This window comes from Lampetra planeri, chromosome 30 (genome assembly GCF_965212315.1).
Source record: "Lampetra planeri chromosome 30, kcLamPlan1.2.h2, whole genome shotgun sequence".
Lineage (NCBI taxonomy): Eukaryota > Metazoa > Chordata > Hyperoartia > Petromyzontiformes > Petromyzontidae > Lampetra > Lampetra planeri.
The window spans coordinates 628,708-656,313 of NC_136136.1; the positions used below are offsets into that span (position 1 = coordinate 628,708).

Here is a 27,606-nt window from a genome sequence, read left to right on the forward strand (position 1 = left end):
TGGAAGGAACAGGAAAGAGAGGAAGGTCTACCAGAGCTTGGCTGGACGACGACCTCAGAGATCGGTGCCAGGAAGACGTGGCCACGGCTTGAGAACAGTGGCACTGCAAGAGAGGAACGTCGACACAACAAGACGCAATGTGCAGTGGACACCTATGGATCGTGATGATGATGATGATGAAGATTCCCATAGGAAGAGCGCAACGCAAAAAGTTTCCACAACCTCCATAAAAGAGCAGCACCCGTTCACGTTTGGCGCCTCGTGCCGCTGGGAAGCCCTCCCTCCCGCATGGCGCGCGTCCCCGGCAGACGCCACTCGCGCGCCGGTTGCGCTCGTTCACCGCCAGCTCCTGCCGGGGCAAGCCCCTTAATGTACGCGAGGGAAGGAAGATCAGTCCGCTTTAATATATCTCAAACGGCAAGGAAATTAAATAAATTAAGGCTCCGGCAATTACAGCAAATGAGACAAAGTTCTGCACAATAACTCTGCTCGTGCGCTTAATTAGCTCGGACAATCGCCGTTGCTGAGCGGGTAATGCCTCTCGCATCGCTGACTGCAAACCGCACACCATCCATATATCTTAACGCGAGCCTTCGGTGACAGCAGTGAATGAGTCACACCTGCAACAGCAGCAGCAGCAACGGCGGCGTCTGGGGCAACATGACCCCAACCGCACGCACGGCGTGCCTTTGAGGAGGGGAGGAACAGCGCACGGCGCTCAGACAAGGCCACGTGGTGCCCGTGCCGGCTCCACGCACGCACGGGTGCTCACGGGGCCACGTGTGCCGCGCGCGGGCGACGTCACCACGCGCTCCGTCAGTCACGCAGGGGGTTGTTTCGTGTCCCGGAGGGATGGCCAAACGGCACGCCACACATCCCTAAGCGTGCAGCACTTGGGAGGGAGGGAGCGAGAAGGGGTTGCAGGATCAACGCTCGCCCCGCACCGCCGGCATTATCAAGGGAGCAGGGGGATGGATTTGGCCCCGCGAACTCTGGACCCATGAGCGAGTGTAATCACAACCGGTCAACCAAATCAGCACAATTAGGGGTATGCGCACCGCCTGGTGAGGCTACCGCAGCTCGGCGGGAAGGCAGCAATAGCGGTGATGGTGGTTGATGAAGAAGAGCGAGTGGCTAGGGCCCAGTGGAGATCATCCGGCATGATCACGGCAACTGGCGCAGAACGGCCAACGCGATTGAGCACCCCCAGTGCTCTAAAGGGTACTGGGAGAGATTCTCTACAGAACCTTAAATGTGTTCACGAGTATTGATTACATATCGTACTATTTGAGCTCACTGGTCTGTTACTTTTAATAAAGTGTGACTTTCAAAAAGACTCCAACCCGCTTTCGTGAACCTCTTTATTAAATCGTTTTGTTTCCGCTTCGTCCTCTCGCACGTGTACATTGTGCTATGCGGCACGGATGTTGTTGTTTTACCACGTGTAAGATGTTTGTCAATAAGTTTGCCCAATGGGTTGCTCTTGAAAACACTGCCCTGCGACGTTGTGAACATTTCCTGGATCAAGAGGCATCTCACCGTGACTTGGTCAATGCAGTGCTGGACGAAGGCCACGTCGGTCGCGGGGGATGTCAGACCACGCGGGCTGCCCACGCCGGGCCAGCGTGGGGCTGGTTCAGACATCATTGTCACCGACGTTGCTGGAAACCAAACTCAGGTCGCTGGGTTCAGAGAGCGGTGCGCTCAACGCACTACTCCCACGTCAATAAAATTAATTATTATGATTATCATCACCTAAGATACGCTGCAGTTAAAGCACAAATATCATGATCCCAGGTTCCCTTCTGTTAATCATTGGTAAAAAGGCAGCAACGAATGTGAAAAGTATGCCATGTGTGGAGAGGTCACGCTCATAGATTTTATAAAATAAAAAATATACCCGACACAGCAAGGCGAAAGTGATTCCACGTGTACAAACCACGAGGCACCTTTAATACGACATTCAACTTTTATGTTCGACACAAACTTAACACGGGAAGATGTATTTGACCGGAGTAAACTTGGAAACAGGGAATACATCCAGCCGATCACGTGCCATGTCTTAAGCAACGTCAAAGCAATACACACGACAGACGTACACATAAATACACAATCTCTGCGACGGTAAGTCAACTTCGACATTTTGTTACGATATCATTTGGGTTCATGTAGCATCAATATATCGTCTCTCTGGACATTTTTCATAATACTTTTCTGGCGTCACATACAAGCGACGTACGTGCAGGATACTGATACTCGCTTGTGCTTTTACTTGCGACGGCAGGCGGCCACTCTCAAGCGTCTCCTAGCAGCTCACCGTCACACGCCCACCACGTGTCGGGGAGATAAAACGGCTTTGCCCGAGCAAGTACATTTACAAGGAAGGTATCGGCATGTGAGTGCAATCGTGGTTCATTTGAATGGCAAACCCATGATCACACGCGTCAATGTTACAGAACAAAGTGCTGTAAATGTGTTAAATAGCAGGGAGCTGTTGACATTAGGCAAAAGTCAGGACTTAAAAGTGAAAAAACCAATGAGGCCATGTTACCGTGTTAGTTATTTTTGTGTTTGTGCGTGCGAGTGAGCATTTAAAATAACTTCGGCAATGTCCGTTAATAGGGTTACGTGATTAACATCTGATTTGCAAGATTAACATCATTTCGCCATTGCACATATCTCAGCACATGGAGCATTGTAAAACAACGGTGCATGCCTCCACGTGGAATTGTTTTACTAGTTTCATCTTTGTTATTTTAACTCGTTAGTAATTTTCTCAGTCTTTCACTGTGATAAATCAACTTCACAGCTTTAAATCAACAATCGTTGCGCATCCACATCTTGCTCCATCTGCCCCCTTGGTTCAGTGCTTTGTCACTAGTTCTATTCATTATTTGCCATCTCTTCCAGTGGATGAGTGCTGCTGCTCAAAGCACTTTTCTCAAAGCCGGAGGAGGAGCAACGTCCCAGGCTCTTGTTTGTTCTCCAACCCATGCGTTTCTTTTCCGGCTTCTTCGAGCGATTCCACACGTGAGCTCTACCACGCTCCCTTGACGGCTATTCATCTTTTGTTCCAATGCGCCAGTGACCAAATAAAAAATAATACAAAGACGAGGGGCTTCGAGGGGGGAATAAATAACGCGTAAGAATAATAACAACTAAAAGGCTCTCTTTCAAGTACGGCCCAAAATCTGGCTCAGAAAGACAAACATAAAACTCGAGGACAAACACACCCTTCACAACAAATCTAACATCACACAGACACATTAAGAGAATGTTAATTTAAGACAATGTATTGCACGCCTTAAATGTGCACCTCGCACCTTGTTCAATCAGCTGAATCCCGTCAATCAGCACATCCGTGAGCACCTACCTTGTTGTACGTTACATGACCGGGTCCCCTCTGCCTTCAACTAAACTCCTGGGCTACATTTTAATCAGGTTGCTTGTGCTTGTACAATAGTACTCTTTTCACAGTCATTGCAGAAACATGCCTCCCGTCCTACCCAAATTCCTCTTATCAATGTCAAACGGGAAGGGACATTTTTTTCGAGAGCCGTACAAGTGCTGTGCATTGTACTGCCAACCCCACATCAGCCGATGCGACCGAGACAGAAGGCGATCACGCTGCCCAGGAAGTGACAACACCGATGCTGCCTTGGCACGACGCATCCGTCAATGCAGCCCACGGCAAGCAGGCCTCTCCAACATTACCACCGCAGCCATCACATCCCACAAGTCCAGTGTCCTGCGAGCCGGGCCCTCCGACCTCCGCGATGGACGACGACGACGACGACGAGGAGGAAGATGAAGACAACGACGACGAGGCGGAGGCGGCGGAGGCCGGTTCGGCGCTGCCGCCGAGCGCGCCCATCGCCTCCTGCAGGCTGTCCCAGGCGGAGGGCTCGGGCGAGCGGGCCGCCCTGCAGAAGAGGCGCGCCAGCTGACGCAGGTGCTCGAGCTCGCGCTGCGCCTGCCCGTTGCGTTGCAGCAGGTCCTTGGTGCGCATCGTGATGTCGAGGAGCCCCGAGCGGCTCAGAATGGACACCGTGTTGTGGAAGCGCTGCTCGTGGCCTCCGGCGGAGAAGCCGCCGCTGCTGCCGCCACCGCCGCCGCCCTGGTCGGCGCCGGCGGCATCCCCCGATCCATTCCTCCCTCGACTCTGCTCCTCCCCTCCTGAGTCATTGAGAGCACGGGCAGCACGTCATTACTGCCATGTAGGTTCACGTCGCACCTCGGATTAGTGCGGTTGGCTACGTACGGTGCAAAAGAAGTTCAATGTACATACGTGGTTGTGCTGTACTGTATAGCTATCTGATGTGTAAAGCCGGAAAATACAGTACATCACAGATATATTTCTACAGCATTTCTTTATGATACATAAGCAGGCAGTATCGTTTTTACTACACAGATTACAATAAATAGTGAATGCTTGGAATACTTGTGGCACAAACCTCTAGTCCAGCGCTTTGGAATCAAGGGATGGGTGGACTACTCAAGCATTTGTGTTGCGAGGTGGTCGGTTGACAATACAGAACAAGCGAATTAGAGAACCTGTCTGTGTGGACTTTGGCACGAATGGGTTTTCTTCAAACGCTCAAGTTCCCTCCCACAAGCAAAATAATCATTAAACAAGAACCGGCTAAACATCCCATAGAGCCTTCATACAAACTGATGCTTTTTCTTGTAAATAAATTACATTATTCAAGCATCCCAGTGGGATTTCTTAAAACTCGGGGTCCAGAAAGCTTAGTGGACGAGGGAAATTTTATTTTATTTTGGCGAGGAAGCCAATACCTTGCGTGTTTATTTTTATAACTACTTTTAACCTACTGGGGCCACAGCACAATTATTGTTTTAATGATTTCACCAGCTACATCCCAACAGAGCTATTGGTAATCAAGCATGTGTTGAAAGCATTTACACTGCTAATCTCCCTACAGACATTGCGCAATAACCTGAACATGATATCTCGAGCCTGTGCAGTGCATCGACTTAACGGTCTCTCTCACACAATCACAAAACTGTGTGCTCTTTACTTGTGCAGGCGCATTCAAAGCTTGCTGTTTAGAATACAAAGCGGAGCAGTGGCTCTAAGCAGGAGCTCCGTGACCCCGAGTTCAAATCCTGGGCACAGCGAAAGTGGACTGGCTCATCCCCACGTGAACAACCCTGCACTGACCGTCATGGTGAAGTATGGTCAAACGACCCCCCATGATCAAAACAGTGCAGGGGGACGTTCATCCAGGAGTGGATGGCTGATAAAGGACTGTTTCGATTTAAAGCTTTCGTGACTGCAGGGATTCATCTTCTTGGTTCTTTCGGTAAAGTCACGTAGAAGGGAAGTAATAAAATAATTATATTTTTATTATTTTATTAATAATATTTTTATTATTTTATTACTTACCTTCTACGTGACTTTACCGAAAGAACCAAGAAGAAGAAAAAAAGACTGTTATTAATTATAAATGTATTATTATTAATGAAGTTATATATTTTTATTTACTATTCTATTTACCAGGTAAAGCCCGCAGAGCTATTTGCTCTTTTTAAAATGATAACTCAAGGAAGTGGCTCATCATGTGGAAATGTGTAGAATCTAAATAATTTAAACACGTGTTTCTGAATGTCGAGGGAAAAACCGGAGGACCTCGAGAAAAATTCACATGACGACGGAGAGAGGCGTGCAAACTCAAAATATACAGGTGTCAGGGTCGGGCTCAAACCCACAACCTACTGCATACCAAGCCAGGGAGATAACATCTCGTCGCCATGGTGCCCTATACACAAAGAATGTCTCAGTACGAGGCTAACTGAATCAAAACCCAAAGCACACGTTTACGATTTTTTTTATGGCTTCACATAATCAAACTTGCGAAAACTGGCTGAATCTTGGGTGGCTGCACAACACGCGCTGCTAGCACTGTGATCCAACACGTGAACCCATGAACCTACGTGCTGCTAGCCCTGTGATCAACACGTGAACCCATGAACCTACGTGGTGCTAGCACTGTGATCAACACGTGTGAACCCATGAATCTACGTGGTGCTAGCCCTGTGATCAACACGTGAACCCATGAACCTACGTGCTGCTAGCACTGTGATCAACACGTGAACCCATGAACCTACGTGGTGCTAGCCCTGTGATCAACACGTGAACCCATGAACCTACGTGGTGCTGGCCCTGTGATCAACACGTGAACCCATGAACCTACGTGGTGCTGGCCCTGTGATCAACACGTGAACCCATGAACATACGTGCTGCTAGCCCTGTGATCAACACGTGAACCCATGAACCTACGTGGTGCTGGTACTGTGATCAACACGTGAACCCATGAACCTACGTGGTGCTGGCCCTGTGATCCACACGTGAACCCATGAACCTACGTGGTGCTGGCCCTGTGATCAACACGTGCACAGCATCCGCCCCCAGCACCACCTCTCTTTCCATCTTTATTTATAACCACGCTACTTATCATTTGACGCATATTCCAATATTGGGCCCTATTCAGTCCCGATGATAGGAATCTTTCCATCTGGTTTCGAATAAAAAACAAGGCACTGATGTTCGCAGTGTCACAGTTTGTCCCAGTCACCATGATCGAGCCACTGTAGGGTATTACGTCGACCGTGCACTGTGAAGCCATATGCGCTGTCCTTAATCTCCCATGCCACTCGATTTCGTATCATATAGAGATGAATAAAACCTTTTTGCACACATAACAGGGACACAATTACAAACCCAAGGCCGGTCCTCCATCATCACGACCATTAAACACCCAAACCAATTATACATTTGGAACTACAGGGTGTCTCACTGAAGGATTCGTGACTTTCACACCATCACCTGCTTAGCTTTCACGAAAAAAATTACCATTACCATGAGCTTTTATTTTTTATGACGTCTCTTCACCCAAACTCAAGAGACCATCGCATAAATATAAACCCACCCTTGGCCTCAATAATTCTGATCCTTGGTGTTAAGTTACAGGTCGTAGTGGGATGTCTGATACTGGGGCTGACCAATGTTTGTTAGCGGTTTATCTTACCACTGAAAAACGCGAACTTAGCACTCCTGTCATTCACACAGCACGTGTACAAAGGTTGCAGTCTCTGTGCCAGCGTCAGCAGACTGGATGACTTCACCCCTCGCCGAGTGATTACGCCGATTCCCTCTCCCAGATGCCGATAACACTGCCCCCCCCCCTCATCTCACACGCTCGGTGCCGCGTGCTGGGCTCACGGCTTGCAGACAAAACCTCGAGCAGGGCACACAACAACGAGGAGCCCGAAACCGTTGAGAGGTTCACCACCTGAGAAATAGCCATTGCTTGACAAAAACACACGTACATACATACAGCCTGTTGTCAATCCACTCCAGGATGAGGGCCTCCCATGTCTGTGGTGCATATGCGACCACACGTCACCACGCTGATGAGTGTGGGGTTGGAGAAGGTGGAGGGAGTGCAGAACGATGGATTTTGACACAATGCCCTCTGCACTATCCAGGTCCCATCTGCTTAACTTCTCAGATATGACAAGATTGGGTTCACCACAGGTGATATTGAACATAGAGAGAAAATAGATGTGGAAAATGTAGTTTTAAGCAAGGTTCAAATGCTGATTGTGAGTACCTATTAAGATACGCTACATCTTCCTGTGTTTGTTAACACAAAGCACCTAACAAGGCGTTGCACACTGTAACACCTTCCATTTGCGTTAGAGATTGCGGGTACCACATGCTGTTAGTCAGCACAGCACAGAAGGGGGTGATGCAGACAGCAGCACACCGGGCAGCCTCAGTGCTAATCTTCAAACGTTGCCAGGGCCTGGAACAGGTTCAGATGATGGTTGCCACTGACGTGCACTCCGAGACAGGGGGATACTAACAAGAACTACCACAATTTGGCAGAAGGCAAGGTACGATTTGAGGCCAAGAAGGTGGTAAAAGTTGTATGACAGGAGGGAGACACTGAGGTACTGTGGGTTTACAGACAAGGACGAATGACAACTACGTAGACATCATATTAGCACGAACAAATGTACATCCTCAAGGGGGCCAAATAAAGAATGCGAGTGTTTGTGGGCAAGTGCTCCAAGCGCACGAGTGGGTGGGTGGGTGGGTGAGCGAGTCATGGGCCCTACCGTGCGCGTGGCCACCTGCTGCTGCTGCCCCCATGCCCTCAGGCCCGAGGGGCAGCACCTCATCGAGGAAGTCCATCGTCTGAAGCTCATCCTCGCAGAGCACCGGAACCGGCACACAGGGTGCGATGAATGGAACCATCGCTGCTGGAAGCAGCGGGGCGTCCGCCACTACCTTGCACGGGGCCGGCGAGCACGGGGGCGACACCGCGGGTGAGCGGGGAGGAAACGCCGCACTGGGCGGGGGCGCCGCTGTCGACACCGCCGTTGCCACCACCGCCACCTCCTCTGGCGCTCCCGCAACTCCCGCAGCTCCGGCCGTGCCAAGCGCTGCCCCCTGAGGCTCTGCAAGTGGACCAATCGGGATGGATGGCCCCGCTGAATTGAGGAGCGATACAAGTGTGGTAAACTGCTGACTCAGCGGCGTGCGGTCCCTGTGTGACACCTTCTTCATGTGTCTGTGGCGATGGCGGCTGCGGCTGTGCTTCTGCCGATGCCTCTGATGCTGCTCCTGCTGCGCTGCATGCTGGTGCTTACTCCGAGGCGTGAGCTGCGTATCACGCATCGTCACAACGCTTCCTTTTTTTTTGCTCCACTGCTGCTGATGCTGCTGCTGCTGCAGTGGCATCGGGCTTGCAGCACCAGCTACTGACGCGACAAAAGCTCGGGCTCCTTCACCGTTCGCGAACTGCGGGCGCTTGCCGCTCCACGGCCCCCCGTCCACGCGACTCTGAGGAGGAGGAGGAGGCGGTGGAGGAGGTGACCCCGACGGTAGCAGCGGCGATAGCGGAGACGGTGGCACTACTGACTCGGGAGCGGCGCCCTCCGCCTTGCCGGGTCTCGGCGCAATGCGCTGGTACGAATTGAAGATGGGCAGGTAGCCGCTCGTCTTGGCCTGCGGCTGGTAGGCGCATGGCTTCGGTTGGGAGGAGGGCGAGGGTGGCAGGGGCTGCTGCTCATGAGGCGTGGCCAGCGGCGGCCCTGGGACCAGAAGGATCTGAGAGTGATCGCCACTCCAGGCCTTCAGCTGTGCGTGCATCACTTGGGGGTCAGAGGTCATGCACAAGGGCTGCTCATGGCAAGGCCGTACATGAACCAGAGAGAGAGGCATGGGGTCAAGGAGGGGGGGGGTGGAAGGGACAGAGTCGGGAAAAGTGGGGTCAGTAAAAGACAGCAGGTCATGTTTTTGGCAAAGTGTAGTCTGACATTCACACATCTCCACAATCTCGGTAGTTAAAAAGAGTTTTATGTTGGAAGGCTTTTGCGCAAATAAGCCACACCCTAGAAATAAAAAAAGAAGTCAGGGAGGTAATGTTGAATAAAAAAAAGATCAAACCAGATTAACAAGATGAAGAACAAGTTTACAAATTTGCGACAGTTGTATAGATATGAACCTTAAAGTTGAAGACGCGCAAGTTCAAAGTGAAAACCATTGTAAATATGTATAACAAACACCTGCCTAGTTTGCTGAAAACACAATGTTTTATTAAAGATGTACCTGTAGTTGAAGCAATTTGGTTACAAGGAAATATTTGGCACTAACAATGCAAATGTATTCCTAAACATGAAACTCGGCAGGAAATCACATTTCACTGTTTAAACACCAGGCTTGCCGTGGACTTAAACACTCCTGTAGATATTCTTGGTTCTTTCGGTAAAGTCACGTGACTTTACCGAAAGAACCAAGAATATAGATTGCTGCAGTCAAGAAAGCTTTAAATCGAAACTCCTGTAGATATTAGTGTCACCCAAAAATATTACATTCACATGCTTAACTTCCAAAAAATAATCATGAAGTGATGTTGTGTGGAATGTTAATAACAAAATAAATAATGTCTCCTCCTTCCCAGAAGGCCTGTGTCCAATTCATTATGTGCAGAGACAAATTTGGGAGGAGGGCATTTATTTATTTTGCTATCTTCTCCAAAGATTCACAACTAATTTTTACAATGTATTGCTTTGAAAACTGAGATTTTTACCAGGCTCAAATATGATTGCAATTTTTTACTTCACCATTTTCAATCACTGCAAACTATTCTCAGATGCTCTCGTCTAATGAAGGGAAAAGACTGCAACACTAAAGTGTTTAGCATGTGTGTTAGTTCTGCAATTCAGAATGCATTCTTGTGAATGTTGCTCAGTCTAGTTAGAACTGAGAGTATTTGAGACGGAGCTGGGTTTAATGCGATGTCGGGGATTGGCTTATAATTTTTATTCGTAGTTACTGTTAAACCAAAATAACTTTTTTACTTTTTTCCCCAAGTGAGTTGTTTAGCCCATCGGCTACGTATGAGCTCTTTGATGAGAGTGCCTACGTGCGGTGCGTGCAAACGGCTGCTGGTAACATCGTCAACATACAACTGTAAACACCCCAAGCCGAACACAGCTATTGGTTCCCCTACAACAGGCCAACGTTGTTTGCAGTATCTCTCAATTTGCATGACACTGCACTTGGGTGGATTTCTGACACCAGACACATAGGCACAATAATGGGGCAACTTAACACATAGAAGCTTGGAAGAGCTCATGACAATAAAACGCTGCTGCATTTTACACTCAACATTTTCCATGCTGCCCATTGGTTTGGTCAAGGCTCATTAATTTCGATTTTAAACTAATGTATTAGCTAATAACTTTTATGCAGCACCACCCCGTATGCAAGTACAGTAGAACCTCGGAGATCGAACGCACCAGAACTCGAACAAATCGGTGTTCGAACGATATTTATGAACATTGTTTGCCCCGGAAACCGAACGAACGAACGAAATTCGGAGGTCGAACGGTCAATCGCGACTTGAAAGAACCTGTACGGCTGAGACGTGTATGGCCAGCGTGCATGACGCTTGCCCAGACAAAGGTTTTACCCCCTCCTCCTCCTCACCACCATCCACTCAAGCCATCAACTCTCCTTACTACAGGTAAAGTGAAGTTCAATGTTCATTTATTTCTTTTATTCCATAAATTTATTAATGTATTCCATTTATTTATTGTGTTTCTTGTTTTTTGTATGATTTTATGCATGTAATTACTGTAAACTTCCTGTAAAAATGCTTTATAATGAAATATTTCTTGTGTCTGGAACCAATTAATGTAATTTACATTCATTCTTGGGAAAAATTCATTCAGTGTTCGAACAAATCGGTGTTCGAATGGCCTTCTGGAATGAATTAAGTTCAATCTCCGGGGTACCACTGTAAATTTGGTGTGGACACGTAACGCATCATTTCTGCAGGTGGGAGGCGGTTCGGTGAATAGTAGAGATCATTGTGTCCAGGACTTGTACAAGCAGGGCAAAGAGGTGGCCACAAAAAAGGCAGTATAGCAAATTGGGCGCTGACGAACATTGTGCGTACGAATGTTTGAATGTTATCCCTCTGAAAGTGTCGGGTGACTCATCTGCTGCCCATTATTAGGGTTCTATGAAAACTGCATGACCACAACTATGAACAAAATGCAACGCATGCCTTTAATGCAGCATCTTTCCCCTTGGGGGGGAAACCTAAGCAACTGCTGTGTTGTGCTTTTCTACGGCAGACTTTTGAAGTGGCCTACATTGTCTTGTACCATCGTCATATTTTGTAAGACAGTTCATATTCTAGAAAATGTAACCATTTGTACACAACATCCCCTGCCTAGAACTATGGGTAGGTGGGTAATTAGAGTGGTAGATGGCAAGAAATCAGGTACTGGCAGGACATACACCTCCGATTAGCACGGGTGGATACGTACGGTGTGAAAGAAGTTCAACATACATACAGCTCGAACATTACTTTTCTAAAATGTCTTCATAATAAACGCTGAGAGAAGGCTACCGACTACGAAAATGTATCAAATTAAATAACAAGGCAAAATGTAACAACACAGTTGCGTACACAAACACAATTATACACAGTTGCTTTACTAACATGCCCCAGTTTCAAAGTTGAACAGGGGTTGAAATGACCGGTTAAAAGCGTTCATCGTGAGCCCAACGCGCATGAGAAAAAAAGATCTCGTCAGAACACGCGGTTGAACGCATGACCGTAAAGGGCAGCCAAAGGGTATTTGTCAGACTGGCTGGGAGCCATGAATCCACCACCCCCACTGCCCTTCGGAAATCACACAGCAGCACACGCGCTCAGGGGCTACTGCAGTTCACCTCTCATTCCTGAGACGCTTACCGGGGCACCCACACACCCGTTTTTACGTGTAGTTACTTCTTAAACAACAAATCTGGTCTATGAACAATGATGATGCACCTGTCATTACGAGAAGGCTCTTTACCAACAAGAAAATATTGACACTGCCTATGAGGATTGCTTGAAAGGGAGATGCTAAATACAGAAATAGTTTGTATGTCAGAAGCTAAAAATTATAAAGCCTGCAATGGTGCACCGTGAGCTGGCAGAATGAATGAAAACTAAAATGAAATCCTCATTGAGCATGCTTTAATTGCTTGTTGTAACAAACTACGGACTGAAAGGAATTGGTGCCGACTGTCGATGTGCCATTTCATTACCGTGGGGGAACCGTGGGGGAACGCACGTGAAAACATTTATACATGTAAAGTTTAGAATGAGGCTCAAGATCAATGACACAAGTACACACAACCGACGTCAATTCTAATCGGGCTGCGTGGAATTGACAGTTATCACATTATATAACCTTGGTTATTTCGGTAAAGCCACGTAGAAGGGAAATCATAAAATAATAAAATAAAACAATACAATTCTCACGACGTTTCGATTGCAACACAAGCAATCATCATCAGGTGTGAACTTTTCTTGCTGTGGTTTTCACACCTGATGATGATTTTTCTATTTTTATTATTTCCCTTCTACGTGACTTTACGGAAAGAACCAAGAATATGAATCCCTGCAGTCACGAAAGCTTTCAATCGAAATAGGTAACACATTCTATAACCTTGATACCAGCGCTGGTAATACTTGGAGGTGTCATTATCCAGATGTCACTGCCTAATATGCAGACAACATTGAAATCCTGGCAAGTGCTACCACCATAATGTTGACTGGTGATTCCAGTTTTTAAGTGTGATGTAGGCATTGCTCAATATCACAAGGTTGCATTTTTTCAGATATAAATTTGGTGAAGAAATCAACTTGTGCCTATATATATTCTGCATGCGTTGTATCATATGGAGAAAAAAAATGAATCCATTTGTGAACTGAATCGTGACCCTCAAATCACAATAAATCATCAAACCGTGCACGAGACGCTTTTGCGATGATTTCACCTGGTTGATGAAGACATTCTTGAGGATGTAGAACGAGTGCAGGCCAGGTTGAGCGAAGGTGCTGGTGGACTGCGCGACCGCCTGGGGCTTGGCTCCCACGCCACCACAAGCCCCGTCGCCGCTGCCCAAGCCTTGCCGGCGGACGCCTCCTCCATCTCTGCCCTCCACCAGGCTGTGATGCTCCGAGCTCGTGTCTGCCAGGCACCAGGTGGGCAGCGCGGGTTTATTAAAATGATTTTCAGTTGATGCCCCCCCCCTACCCGCCCCCCCAATCCTGCCACCCACCCAATTATATTCCAATTACCTATGACCAAATCATCTGAAATGCATCTGGACACCAATGTGGTGAGATGTTAACTACCTCGCCTGGTATACAGGAGCTCGTGGGTTCGATTCCGATTCTGGCGCCTGAATATTTGGAGTTTGCGTGTCTCTCTCCCCGTGGTTACGTGGATTTTTCTCTGAGTCCTCCGGTTTTTCCCTCCACATTTAGAAACATGCGTTTAGAATATTTGGCTACTATAAATTTGCACATGATAAGCCACTTCGTTGAGCTATGATGTGTGGCCAGGTCGCTTCTGAAAAAGAGCTAGAAAGCTCAGCGGGCTTTACCTGGTAAAATAAAACGTTTATTTTTTGTCTTATCTTGTCAGTTCTCAGAAGATAAGCAGGGCTGAGACCGGATAGTGCTTGTGTGGGTGACAACAATACACAATCAGGTTGTCCTAAGGTTGTGAAGCTACGTGGTGAGCAACACAGGGCAGTGCAGTGAAATCCACTGGGTGTACCGCACGTATCTGCACCCACGCTTGTGCTCCCTGCCTTCACCAACCCACGCTCACCAGCGTGGTGAAAGTCAAATAGCCTCACAGCCGCACGGCACGTGGAAGTCCTTATCCAGCAATGCATTGACAAAGGGCTACATATAATTGATGTTAATGAGTTACAGGACTTGTACATAACTCGATATGCATAGAACTATTACAAATACCAAATAGAATATTAATCGGCCATTCTAATCTCCCCCTGTCATTGCGAAATACGTAAGCGAATGTTATATTAGTAAATAAATGGTATATACGACAATGTTAGTGTTGTGTTTAGCTCATATCAGTAACAGCGCACGTGTTTCCATTCACATGTGAGCATGGACATGTGTTGTACAATATTAATGCACACGAAGCCTTCAACAACTCATAAAAAAGTATAGATATTTATTTATAGATACCCAACTATTATTCACTCTTCCTGATATCCATGGCCCTTGAATGGATGGGTGGAACTTTCTATTGTATGCCTGCTTTGTCTAACCATTATGTGTTTACCGCAGATAAGAGCAGTAACCTGGAAGTGAGGCCAAATTCATCCCACTGTGCGTGTATCTGCAGACAGTGCATTTAACTTCCAGACAGCGCTAAACTAACTGTACAATTAATCACACTTTTCCTATGCTGCCGAATATCTTCATAAGGTATGTTGTGCTTCTGAGTGTGAAAGCAAATCTCAAGAATTCTGCCCCCTCCAGCCCACAACTTACCTAGCACATACCTTACCATCCCTCATTCTACCACCCCCTCCTCGTCATACACCACACACCCTGTAGCTCGTCACCACACAGCAATCGTCATGCACCTCTCACCAATCACATCCTACACCCATCAGAGACCCCACACCACTCACACTGCCACCACTTACCACACTCCTCAACACCTCATACCGCTCACAATGTCTCGCTTTTACTTACTGTCTTGAAGTCAAATACCCAGCCCAGCCCTTAACCCCCCAGCCCCCCCGCCATCACCTAGTGATGGCTTGCAGAGTATCCACTCTCTGTCTGCCGCTTTTATCTCTCTGTCTGTCTACCTCTAATTCTGTTTCCCTTTCACCATCTAACTCCTCCCTCTCCGACCTCCTGTCATCCTCTATATCCCTGTTTCTGGCTCCATATCTTCCTTGCTGTTCCTCTCCAGCTTCCATTCCGACCCCACGTCCTCATATGCTTCGCAGTTGTTGCTTGTACAGCAGCCTCCACTTCTGCTACCGTTCGCCGCAGCATTCTCAATGCACCGCCGTTCCCCGTCCTCCAGCCCCACCCCGCAAGAGCCGCTGGCTGCTGTGGTCATGTGATTACGGCGCTGCACAAACAATGTAAATATCCTCCTTCGAATTACTTATTCATTTTCCATCCGGCCAGATCTGAATGTAAAATGTCTGGCTAGATTTTGGCCACAATCCATATTTGAAGAGAAAATTCGAGACACCCCTACAATATAGGTCAGCAATAATAGTGGTAGAGGTGAAGGTACTGGTGGTGGTGGTGATGGTACTGGTGATGGTGGTGGTGATGGTGGTGGTGATGGTGGTGGTGATGGTGGTGGTGATGGTACTGGTGATGGTGGTGGTGATGGTACTGGTGATGGTGGTGGTGATGGTGGTGGTGATGGTGGTGGTGGTGATGGTGGTGGTGATGGTGGTGGTGGTGATGGTACTGGTGATGGTGGTGGTGATGGTGGTGGTGGTGATGGTACTGGTGATGGTGGTGGTGATGGTGGTGGTGATGGTACTGGTGATGGTGGTGGTGATGGTGGTGGTGGTGATGGTGGTGGTGATGGTGGTGATGGTGGTGGTGATGGTGGTGGTGGTGATGGTACTGGTGATGGTGGTGGTGATGGTGGTGGTGATGGTACTGGTGATGGTGGTGGTGATGGTGGTGGTGATGGTGGTGGTGATGTTGCTGCGCTGGCCCGGTCAGTAGTGGGTGGTGATAAGGCTGTTCGTAAAAGCGTGCCGCATTTTTAGTATCATCCTCGGCTTGTCACGGATAAGAGAAGTATCGTGGCAGTTGGCGAAATATTCACCCTAATGCCGATACGTGGGTTTGACCTGACCTGAAAGTGACCCAAAAGTTGTCGACTCGAAGTTTAACATTCATCCAATAATTCACGCTCAAGTGAATATAAGAGGAGTAACACCATGGGACCTCCAGTTTTAAAGACAATGCATATACTGTCAGAGCATGTTTCTTGTTTGTATTTTCACCACAAGTATCTGTGGTTAATGCAGACATGATTCCTTGCAAAACGTTGGTGTTTTAACATCTTAACACCTGTTTTGTTGCCAGAAAAAAAAGGAGTAACCCTAAAAATTATAATTATTGTCCATGCTGCTTTGAGGGGATATGAGGTGTTAAATGCGGGAATAAGCACAGATAACTGAATTAACCAAAAAACGTCCCCTGTATCAGTGCAGAGAAGAGGAGTTTCACTGTATTCACAAATAGCTCTCGAGGTATGAACAAATTATATTCCCTTTGTTGACAAATTGTGGCTCAAATGATTCTGAATGACAGTCAGAAGGTCACATGACACTTAAAAATATTGGTCAACCAATTTATAATCATTGGTCAACCAATCTTTTTAATGGTCATGTGACCTGCTATTTATAGGAGAGGCTATTTATAGAGGATATTTAAAGCCTCTACTGAATGCTCTATAACATGAATTTCACGAGTGTGGATTCCTTGGTGATAAAGGCACTGTTCACCCATCACATAATGCTCTGTGGGAAATATGGATGGATATTTGTGTGCAGTCCCAGAGGCGAGACAAGAGAATGGGCTTCAGTCACGCCTGTCCCCTTTGTGGTTGTATTTATAGCAGCGCTCACAGCAACGAGGGGTACACAGGCTGTCGCTGAAGGTCAGTCGCAGCACATAAGCAATCTCTGCAAAGCCACTGGAGCATTGTTATTCGCAGAGACATTAAAGAAACACTCGATAGGACTTGACGTGAATTTCAGTGTCGACTGAATTTCACTTGAGTGCTCTTTGAAAGAGTTACATAACAGTATAGGAAATTCAAGTAAAAAAGATAAAAAGTCTGAATTATGCATTTATTTCAAAAAAATTCTGGCCTACGCGTAAGTACTCTGACGATATGGTAGGTGCACGGTTATACAAGTATGTAGGTAGATAGAAAGCTGGTCTTTAAATTATTGATGTGAGACCCCATTTAAATTATAAAAGGCGAGACTTCATTTAGACACCATATATAATTTTCAAGGGAAGCCTGGAATAAATTTAACAAAAACATGAAATAAAATCACAACGGTTCTGGGATTAACATCACTATACAGGCTATACAAAAAAGCAGATGTAATGCAAACACAACCACATGTGCTGGTTAGTGATTATCACGTGCATTTTGGAATGGAAAGCTACCAGAGAATCCAGAATCCTGCTCAGAAGCAGAGCTGGTAGGAGCTGTGGCCTTGGGCAACGTGGACCGTGGAGTTCCTTCCTTGCGCACGGCCTCCATCGCGCGTCGCCGCACCGCCCGCACACCTCTGTTGCAACGCCACACGAAGACAAGAGGCAAATACACTCCCTATAGTGGACATGGACTGTTGGAACAAGTGCTGCGAGCGAGTACCTATGAAAGCCGGCATGGCACACAAAGGGGTGATGTAGCCCGCACCACGCCAGGCTGTTGTTGTCTCCCCTGTGCTGATGTTTTACATAATGCAACCTGGTACTCATTTAAGGCTGAGTTGACATAGAGGATGTCCAGGACTAGGATAGATATTTGCCACTGACATTAGCCATGGCTGGGGATTAAACCCAGTTCAACGGATTTGTATAGCAGTGCACTAACCATCATACTACTGCTCCACAATTGCACAACACCTACATTTTCAACATATCATTCAGACGTGTATGAGTAAGCGATTCAAATATACATTTTTTTACAGCTGTTTGAAAATGATTTGTTATATACACTTGTCATGGCCCAGTAAGTGTTTACACATGGGAGCTTAACATGAACCCATTTGACACGAAGCTCATATTCAGTTCTGAGGGTGTGTTCCAAACAGCTTCTGCTCGTAACACAAGGGGGGAAGACTGTCGACAGGACTGGTTCCCCCTTGGCCAACCAACACCAACCACTATATTGGGACACCACGGTGGCGAGATGTGAACTACCTCGCCTGGTATACAGGAGGTTGTGGTTTTAATCCCAACCTGATGCCTGTTTATTTAGAGTTTATATGTTCTCCCGTGGTTGTGTGCATTTTTCTCTAGGTCCTCCGGTTGTTTCCTCCACATTTAGAATCAACATGCATTTAGAGTATTTGGCTGCTGCTATAAATTTCCACGTGATAATCCACTTTATTGAGCTACTATTTGTGGCCAGGATGCTTCTCAAGAAATTGTTGAGTTTTAGTTTTGTTTGGAATCTGTAATGCTACTGCATGGGTTTTTGGGGGTTCCGTTGTATAGCACTCTATCTCTGTGATGCATTAATGCATCAGCAGAACAATTCCACCTTCATCAAGTTGTCCCCGGGGTCCCCGAGGAACCCGCCCTTGTCCGCCTGGGGGCCCAGCAACGAGGAGCCGTTCAAAAACAGTACGGTTTAAATAACCATCCCGGTCATCCTATTTATTCCGCCACCGTCGGGCAAGTGGTCGCAGACACAAGCCGGGCTGTGGTTGCCAGCTGAACTGGGTCGTTCCTGGGTTCGTGGGCTGTGGCATGCCAGCGGTCGTCGGGGTTGTATATAGTCTGGGGGTTGGGTTATTACGGTGCGTTCGTTAATGTTTTTTTTCTTGTTGTTGTTGTGTTGACTCGCGAGTGGAATGGCGGCTGTTGTTGTTGGTTGTTGTTATTATACCGCTACGTGAGGTATAGAGGTCAGCCGGGACGGCTGTCTTTTTTCACAGGGGGGGGGGGGGGTAATGTAGTGATATAGATTGGGTCACTACGGCATGTAGCACTGGCTGCAGGCAAAACTGAGCTCGGCTGCCATGGCAACCCTGTTGGCCAGCAGGTGAGGGGGTAGGCGGGAGGAAAGGATGTGGGGAGGTGACGGTGGGGGTACGGGAGAAGCCCGGGAACCTTCTAGGTTCTAGAAAGGGGGCGTAGCCAAGGAAGAGATTTAAGGGGGACCCCGGAGAGGACTCAGGGCCGTTGCTGGAGTTGACCCCTGGAGCCAGTCAAGTCCTGTCAAGTCAAGTCTCGTCAAGTCTTCGTCATCAACAACATCGTCTTACCCTCGTCTTCAGCGTTGTGTGTCAGGCAGTCCATTGCTGTCCTCACCTCACTGTAGTATTCCCTGTGCCTGCGAAGGCTATAAATAAATAGAGTGCCTCCTGATATAGGTTCTCTCTAGTCTGTCACTACACGTGTAACACCCTGCTGTGAATGCTACTAATGTAGACTTCAGCGGGTATGGTACAAGCTTTGACACACTACACTTAATGCTCCTTAAATGTGGTGACTTTACTTCACGAAGAAAACGTGATGCGTTATGCTGGATTAAGGCTGTTTCAATATTGCGCTTTAGGCTAACCACATAAATACATTTCTGCTGATTTAACTTTTAATACTGTTAACATGTGGGTTTGGATTATCATCATCAGTTCTGGTTAATCCACTGTTGGATGAATGTCTCCCCAAGCTTCTGCCACCTCTGGATCCTGCAATCTAACAATTCACCTTGTGCCTTGCCAACGAACTGATTTCATCATTCCACATCCTCTTGGACTGTATTCCATTGTTTGGCTAAATATTCGTAGGTTTAACCTAAAGCATAATCTGGTTTTATATAAAGTGGCATTAATGTGTGCATATGTTGTTTTTAATTAACAATACAACCATGTACACATTTTTTTAATGGTTACACATTCGAAACCGAAAGTATCAATTGTTTTTTTTTTGCTGTAGCAAGTTGGGTCTGCATACAAATTGCTATTCCAATTGCAAAATCTGCCAATAATAATACAGAAACCATGTATACTGTTTATGTTGGCTCTTAAGGCAAGAGGACTCGTTTAAGATTTTCTTCTTTGGCATGATTTTAAAGGATGTACCTGTCAAGTTTTATTTCCAGGGCAGAGCATAAATATGTATGCTCCAAGTTGACATAAGAGTTGCTTTAAATAACGGTTGACTTGCTTAAGCAAGCCGTATTGTGGAAACATTTTTGGGGAAAAAATTGTCCAGTGGGTTTGTTTTAATTCACAAACATGGGACTCTTTCAAGCTTGCAATTTAGTTAGGTACTTTTTGTTTGCAATGCACGCAATCATTTGTGTTATTCATCCTCCAGGTCAGATACATAAAAGGTGATTAAAGGCAATATGATGAATTGAGCTAAGTGCATAGTAAATGAATTTAAATCTCGAAACTTAGTTTAATTCCTGTAACTCAGGGACCGTACTGACTCTCTACAGGTTGATGTAGCTGTAGTGAGTTCTACTGAGTCGCAGACGTAGACATGGAGGCAACATATTTATTCAGTTCCAACACACGGGGTAACTTCCCCTTAACAGAATAACAAGCTAAGGTGGTGACCACCAGGCTAACTACACTAGTTACAACGTAACCGCTACTATGGACCAGGACCAACGACTTCGGCCCACGTCGTATTGGAGACTCGTTGAACGGAGAACGTAGATTAAGGGTTTCTTCCAGGATGAACAACAACCCTGGTCCCTCCCGGGACCCGACTTATATTCTCTGTGGCGAGGCCGGCTCCGCCCTTGGTCACGTCCACCTTCCAGAATCCTCGGGAAGGATCTGGGTCCCGATCACGTGACCACCCCTAGCCCCCTCTTGGGGCCACTTTGTCAACTTAACCGGTCACGTGTCCTTCCGGGTCAATCAGAGTGGCATGGCCTCACACAACCTCATCCTTTGGTCGGCACCCACACAGCCTGTCCTGTAGGGTCGGCCCTGCACTTAAAGCGTGGTGCCATCTAGTGCTATTATTCAGCGCACACCGGGCCCCTCTAGGGCCGGTACTACACCAACACCATTGTGGTATCCGGCGATGTCGCTACATAGCCAATAACCTGACAGACTTTTGTGTTTAAAGTTATCTGCAAGAAACCCTGCAGTGTTGTCACAACATACCTGACGATAGCTGGTTGTGAACCAGTTTTAATGCTGCACCATAGAAGTTTAGTGCCCATAATGCCACTGATATTTTTCCTTTCAAAGCCCACATTGACTAAAATTATGCAAATGTATATTAAAGTATATTAAAGGTTGAGACCGAACAGATTCGTGAATTTAGATGCAATTATAGCAAATTTGAGTGACATGTATTTTATATCAAGCATTTAGGTCAATAAAGAACTTAAAACCCTGGCTCTGATAGTGTGGTTTATCTATTACAATGTTCCGACAATCATCATAGGTTGCTGTCACAATGGTACAGAGTGAAATATAATACAAATATAGGTTTGCAAAGTTCAGATAATCTGATTGAGGATTTGGTGTTGGGAATGTGCAATTAGTTCATTGGGGTACACCAAACTGCACAAAATGTCAGTTACAATTGTATTGACCCATGTGCCCCTTGCAATAGCAGCTTCTTGTATCAATGTCTTCTTCCCTGGTTTAAAGTCAAAGTGTTCGTGATTATGGCAGACTGGCCTGCCAGGACTACACAGTGGTTTCTTATTCAAGATCAATTGAAATACTGTATTCTTATGCATCATCATCACCGTCATCATTCATGATCATGAGGGATAGCCATGGCCATTGACATCCCTCATGCAATAATCCATATAGCTCCTGCACACAAGCTGATATCATTGATCCATCTCCACAGCTAATGTCCTCCAGGGCATAGATTGGACCACCAGCCATATACCCTTCTCGTAAGTCTAATTTTTCTGAAAAATAAATCTCCAATTCATGTTCTTCTCTCTGTATCTCAACGGTTATTCCAAACGTGCAATTCTCTATGCTTCTTTGTGGACTTTTCAGATAATTATATTATTTTATTTGTCAATGTCCATGTTTATAATCCATAAAAACAATTATGTATAATGTATAAATAGCTTGTATTGACAATAATTAAAGAAAAGTACCTATTGAAAAAGTCTCAAAGCATCCCAATGAAAATTAACACAATATAAAAAAAAACTACGATTACAATGTGAGTGAATGGCACGGCCGCTCTAATCTACAAAGGCATCTTGTTCTCCCGTGGAAAAAAAACACACACAAAAGGAGCAGGGCTAAGCGTATGTTGCATCAGATCCTCAGAATTTAAAATGTGTGTGCGCTTAGTGGAAAATCACTGGCTCCTTGGACATAAAAACGATATCCTGCTTCTGTAATAGGTTCTTTGACAAAGTGCTAATCCACCTACAACTTCTGAACTGAACAATTTGTGCTGGATTACTGAACTTATTGAAACCCTAAAACGTAACCATTATTTAGATGGCATTGTTCAAGTTTTGCTTTTTGTAAAAAAAAACTACATCACCCCTAAGCATGTTATGCTTTCTCAATTGTATCTCTTACACGTATATATTAGGGCTGAACGATTAATCGATTTGAAATCGAAATCGCAATTTGAAACAATGCGATTAGCAAATCGCAAAGGCTGCGATTTTTTGCGATTTGAAAAGTCCTTTTACTTTCTTATCGGAATTGTTTAATTTTGTACTATTATAACGTTATTTAACTTAACAATTGTTCCATGTTTGATTGTTCTATTTCAATTAAAACATTTTAATAAATACATGCTGGAAGCAATTAATATATTTTAAGTTCTCATCCTTGCATTAGAATATATAGAGCAGTTCATATTTTGATGGTATGATGTGGTAATGCTCCGTCACATGTTTTAAATCTATTACACAGTGAATATTGAACTGCAGCTTGACTTAAACACATTTAATCGCAAATCAAATAGTAATATCTGTCAGAAAAATGGCAATTAGATATTTTCCCCAAATCGTTCAGCCCTCGTATGTATCCTTCGTGAAACTATTTGAGAACATGTTGAGACTTCAGGTCTCATTTTCAAAGGTGACCCAGAAAACCGTCATCCAACTAATATGAATACGTATTTTAAATAACAGTACACAACAAACATAATATGCAGAGATGTGCAAAAAACAACCACTGTGCATATGCAAATCTTCATCAGCATTCCCTAAAGTGCAGTGATTCTCTTGTCTAAGATCATCATGAAATACATTTGAGCAAATGTGGCACACGGACAGCACAGTGCTGATGTCTTTTTGAACCACAATGGCCATGTGCTGAACGTTATAGTTTCCTGGCCTGAACTATTATTCTGTTGTAATTTCACGTCAGAAACGTATGAGCTATTAAATACATGAAACTAAATCGTATTCAGAATGGCTCAGGAGGCAATACAATTGTCCATTCAAAACTGGTCAGCTATACTGAAAGCAGTGTTTTAAATGTTATAGACATGCAATGTTTTATTAATGAACGTGTTGCATTTTGGTAAAACTATTTTCATATTCAGTATTCATTCTATAGATATAAAACAGGCATTTTTACTGCAAAGATTTAAACATAACATTAAGAAACTGGATAAAATAGGTGATAATTTCCGAATAAACACGATAACACGAACTTAAACCAGTACATAATTTTACATAGGAGCCGGTCAGATTACGGAGATCTTCACAGTGGCGGACATACTTTTCTACTTTAGAATGAAGTGCAAGGCGAATTGAAAATCAGGTCTTAACATTAAATATCACCAATAGCCAGTCATACGTTAAATATTTGATTAAACACTCGGGCATTCTATGCGAAAATAAATACAAATTTTGTTTTAAACAACGCGTGAGACTGAGGTATTGATTATATTAAAAACTCGCACTTTATTAAAGAGGCATTTTGGCTCAGAGGACTTTCAGCCGATTTGAAGGGTTCATTTTTGTAAACACCGATTAGCTACGTACGGTGCGAAGGAAGTTCAGTGTACATACAAGTGAATCCGTTTCATGGTTTAAATTATAAACCACTTGTAGTCTACAATTATTTTATTTAAAAACTGTAATGCAACCCCAGGACCCCAGTTGCAAAAACAAATAAACGAGTTAAAGGGATATCGCTACTTGGATGAGTGGAAGTCGTAAAATACTAAAGCCTCACTTGTGAGTCATTTCGACTCAATAGGCTCAGGGCTGGCTTTAGACACTCAAGATAAAAGCTGAAATAAAACACAGCAGTTGAAGATTAAAAAAAGCATAAAACGTCAACAATGCCCGGTTCGCCAAACCATTCACATCGCAGCAGAAGCAGACACACAGACAGACACACCGCGGCGTTGTTTAAAAGCAATGCACAGAAACCACGCCCATTTAACAAGCATCGTGTATAACAGCGAGGCAACAGGCTCGTGCCGTATGCACAGGAATACGATGTTAAATTAAAAATTGTTTAATTTAAATGAAGCAATGGTGGACGGCACTGTACACACACACACGTACAGTAGAGCATTAGGATTGCTACTCACCAGCAAGGCGCTTTTACAGAGCGACCGACTCGCGCGAGTATTCTGCCCTTGGTTAAACGCGGGCGATTACCTTGACCATTAACTCCGTTCTGTATTTCACAATTCTCATTTATATTTGCGCTCAATATCAATTAAAAACAAACGCGTCGACTGACAGTGAGGGAGCAACTGGCCTCGCGCCAGGCGGTGCGTGGTGACGTCACGACGCGGCGGCTCATCAAAACGCGGTGACGTATCTATCAGCGCGATGACGTCACTTCAACGCGATCGCGTCAGAAATCTACGTACGGAGGTGGTTTTGGCGCCCTGTGAGGCCGACGACGCCGACGCCGTAGCGCGTGACGTCATGACGTTGGAAGCGCGGTGACGTCACGACTCGCATGTTTCGCCTCGTGCAGAGTGTGGAGGGGTGGGCAAGGGATTATTTTGAGATTCTTAGGCTTCAAAGCCATTCAACTCCCAAAGCTGTGATCCCCCTACTAATTAAGTATGGGTTTGACACCAGTTACCCATGTCAGCAGCAGCAGCAGCCAGGATCAATCCACTGCTGGGTGAAGGCTTATAAATAAGCTAGTTTAAGGACGGCAAAAGATAAACGGTGTTGTACACCAGATAAAAGGAATCAATCCAAGTAATTATCATTGTATTATTGTATTATTTATTCAGCTTCTTTCCCCAGGCACGCCTCTCTGTCTCACGGGTCTCATGACTCCTTGACAAGAGGCTCCTGTGTCGTTTTCACAATTGGGGGCATGATTGTTCTGTAGATTCCAATTGAGTTATTTTATCCCAATCGAGGAACATTCACCGGGAACTTTTGCAATGCCGTGCAATATAAGTCACAATTACGGGGTAACTCAAGGCATGGGATCAAAGGCTGAAAAGTGGAAAAAGACGGAATGCATAGACCCATGAGAAGGAGCGGATCACGCCGATAACTGAACATACGCAGAATTAAGATTCGTGTAAAGTACATATTTTGGTGATACTGCGTTGGCAGTGGTGCATAATCACAAATAAATAAAAACTCAACACATTTGTCAATAACAGTATCCTAAAAATATTTTATTTTATTCATGATCCCTTTCATTTCCAGTCAAACCGCTAACACCACCAGTGGCCGGTGAGATCTGAAGCAGCCCTCGGATCCCACCCGCCCGCCCGCCCATTGTCTCCAACACGAACTGGCCAGCGAGGTGAAGGGGAGTAACAACATTGTCCTGCGGAGGGAGCTGGTAGGAACGTTGGGTTGCTCGGTCAATGGCCTGCAGGGTCAACGGCGGCGTGGTTTATTCCGCAAATATGACCGACTGTGAGGGCGGGCACAAGCCGGCGTGAGTAGGTTAAACGTTGAGTTTTATAAGGGCACCACGGGGTGACCAGCCCCTCCCCACCCAGCCCCTCCCCACCCTCCCCACCCAGCCCCTCCCCACCCTCCCCACCCAGCCCCTCCCCACCCTCCCCACCCAGCACCGCCCCACCCTCCCCACCCTCCCCTCCCCTCCCCACCCAGCCCCACCCCTCCCATTTCTGCGGATAGAGGCTGCGGGATTTAGGTGAATGTGAACCGCCGATGTTGCAACTGCCGGGCTGGGAGATCGAACCGGTGACCTCTGGCTTTGCACATTCCAGTGTGCTCACCATTAGACCACGCCAGCATCATAAGACGACGTGGAAATTCTACCCAGCACAATCCTACACGCAACGCATGGAAATACTGAGAGCCAACAAACCCTTAACAGTCTTCCACATGTTGATGAGAATTCACCGCAACAAAAAATGAATAGCGATGTGAGTAAAAACAAACCATGTGATGTAAATATTGTGATGAAAAGCATAAACGCCACGTGTTCCTAATCCATACTGGATGTGGATAGTGGTTCTGTACCCTCCACGTGTTACAGACACGTGTATGTGCGCGTCTGACTTTCACGACCCACGAACTACTACAAACCGAGCCATGCCATTGGGATCTCGCACGTGTTGAACCGCAACCCCTTGATATTAAAGCGCCTTTATATAAATGGCAACCCTTTTAAGCTAACCATGTGCTGGCTAACCAGCCCGCGGTGATGTGTTTTATATTGCTTCCAAGTTTGACCCGAAGCCAACTCCAGCCGCCCGATTCCATATCGCGGTCGTTGTCTTTTTTTCGGGTGGCCATATTTCAGTATTTGTTCACATCTACTTACGTATGTTTTTATTACAGTAACTTGCAATGCACGCGGGCTATAATTACGTGTGATTAGGATTTCAGCTCATTTGGTATAGCAGCAAGGCTCCGCAGCTATGAGATTATAAGTTAACATCCTGTCAAGGGTCGACTCAGCCACATCATCAATTATCACCGCCTTCATCACTGTTATCCACACCATCAATGAGATCATCATCGCAACCATCATTACCATTATTATAGTATGTCCATCATCTATCAATCATTTCATCAATCATTATTATCACTCATCATCATTTCATCAAGTATCACCGTCATAATAAACCATCATCAGCATCCCATAATGTGCATCTTTAATTAATGCCCCACTTTGGACTGGCGCCAGCCTTTGTCCTGTGGATAGACAGGTCTCTGCCATACGAACGTGAAATTTCCACCACTGGCTGAGGCCCACCAATTGAGAATAAGGGTTGTTCCACATTCACTTGAGAAGTTAAACTTTGATTTGACTTGATCTATTGTGACAATGTGTTTTCAAGATAACTACCTCGCCTGGTATGCAGGAGTCATGGGTTCGCTTCCGACCCTGACGCCTTAGAATCTGTATGGTCTCCACCTGCTCGGGTGGATTCTTCTCCGGTCCTCCGGTTTTTTTCTCCACATTTAGAATCAACGTTCGTTTAGAGTATTTGGCTGCTAGAAATGTCCACACAATAAGCCCATTTGTTGGGCGATCATTTGTGGTGGCCAGGTCGCTTC

The 27,606-nt window shown here is 45.9% G+C and overlaps 1 protein-coding gene across 2 annotated transcripts; it reads right to left on the reverse strand.

Moving 5' to 3' along the window:
- Positions 1-1,915: 1,915 nt before the first annotated feature.
- On the reverse strand, positions 1,916-24,909 carry LOC144728762 (uncharacterized). 2 transcript variants are annotated; one of them, XM_078608391.1, is made up of 5 exons: positions 24,675-24,909; positions 17,595-17,719; positions 13,376-13,569; positions 8,146-9,211; positions 1,916-4,176 (listed from the first exon to the last, which is right to left on the reverse strand). In XM_078608391.1, the coding sequence occupies exons 2-5, from the start codon at positions 17,689-17,691 to the stop codon at positions 3,623-3,625; spliced, it is 1,911 nt and encodes a 636-aa protein (XP_078464517.1). In that variant the 5' UTR covers positions 17,692-17,719; positions 24,675-24,909; the 3' UTR covers positions 1,916-3,622. The 2 variants fall into 2 exon arrangements, with proteins under 2 accessions (XP_078464517.1, XP_078464518.1); XM_078608392.1 differs by lacking the exons at positions 17,595-17,719; positions 24,675-24,909 and adding an exon at positions 15,417-15,765.
- Between the last annotated feature and the right edge of the window lie 2,697 nt (positions 24,910-27,606).

Excerpts from the sequence above, each read along its gene's own strand:
- LOC144728762 (XM_078608391.1), bottom strand. The coding sequence starts at position 17,691 with ATGGAGGCCGTGCGCAAGGAAGGAACTCCACGGTCCACGTTGCCCAAG. Across the intron at positions 9,212-13,375 it reads AGAATGTCTTCATCAACCAG|CCCTTGTGCATGACCTCTGA; the intron begins GTGAAATCATCG and ends TGCCATGAGCAG. Across the intron at positions 4,177-8,145 it reads AGCAGGTGGCCACGCGCACG|GAGGGGAGGAGCAGAGTCGA; the intron begins GTAGGGCCCATG and ends TCAATGACTCAG.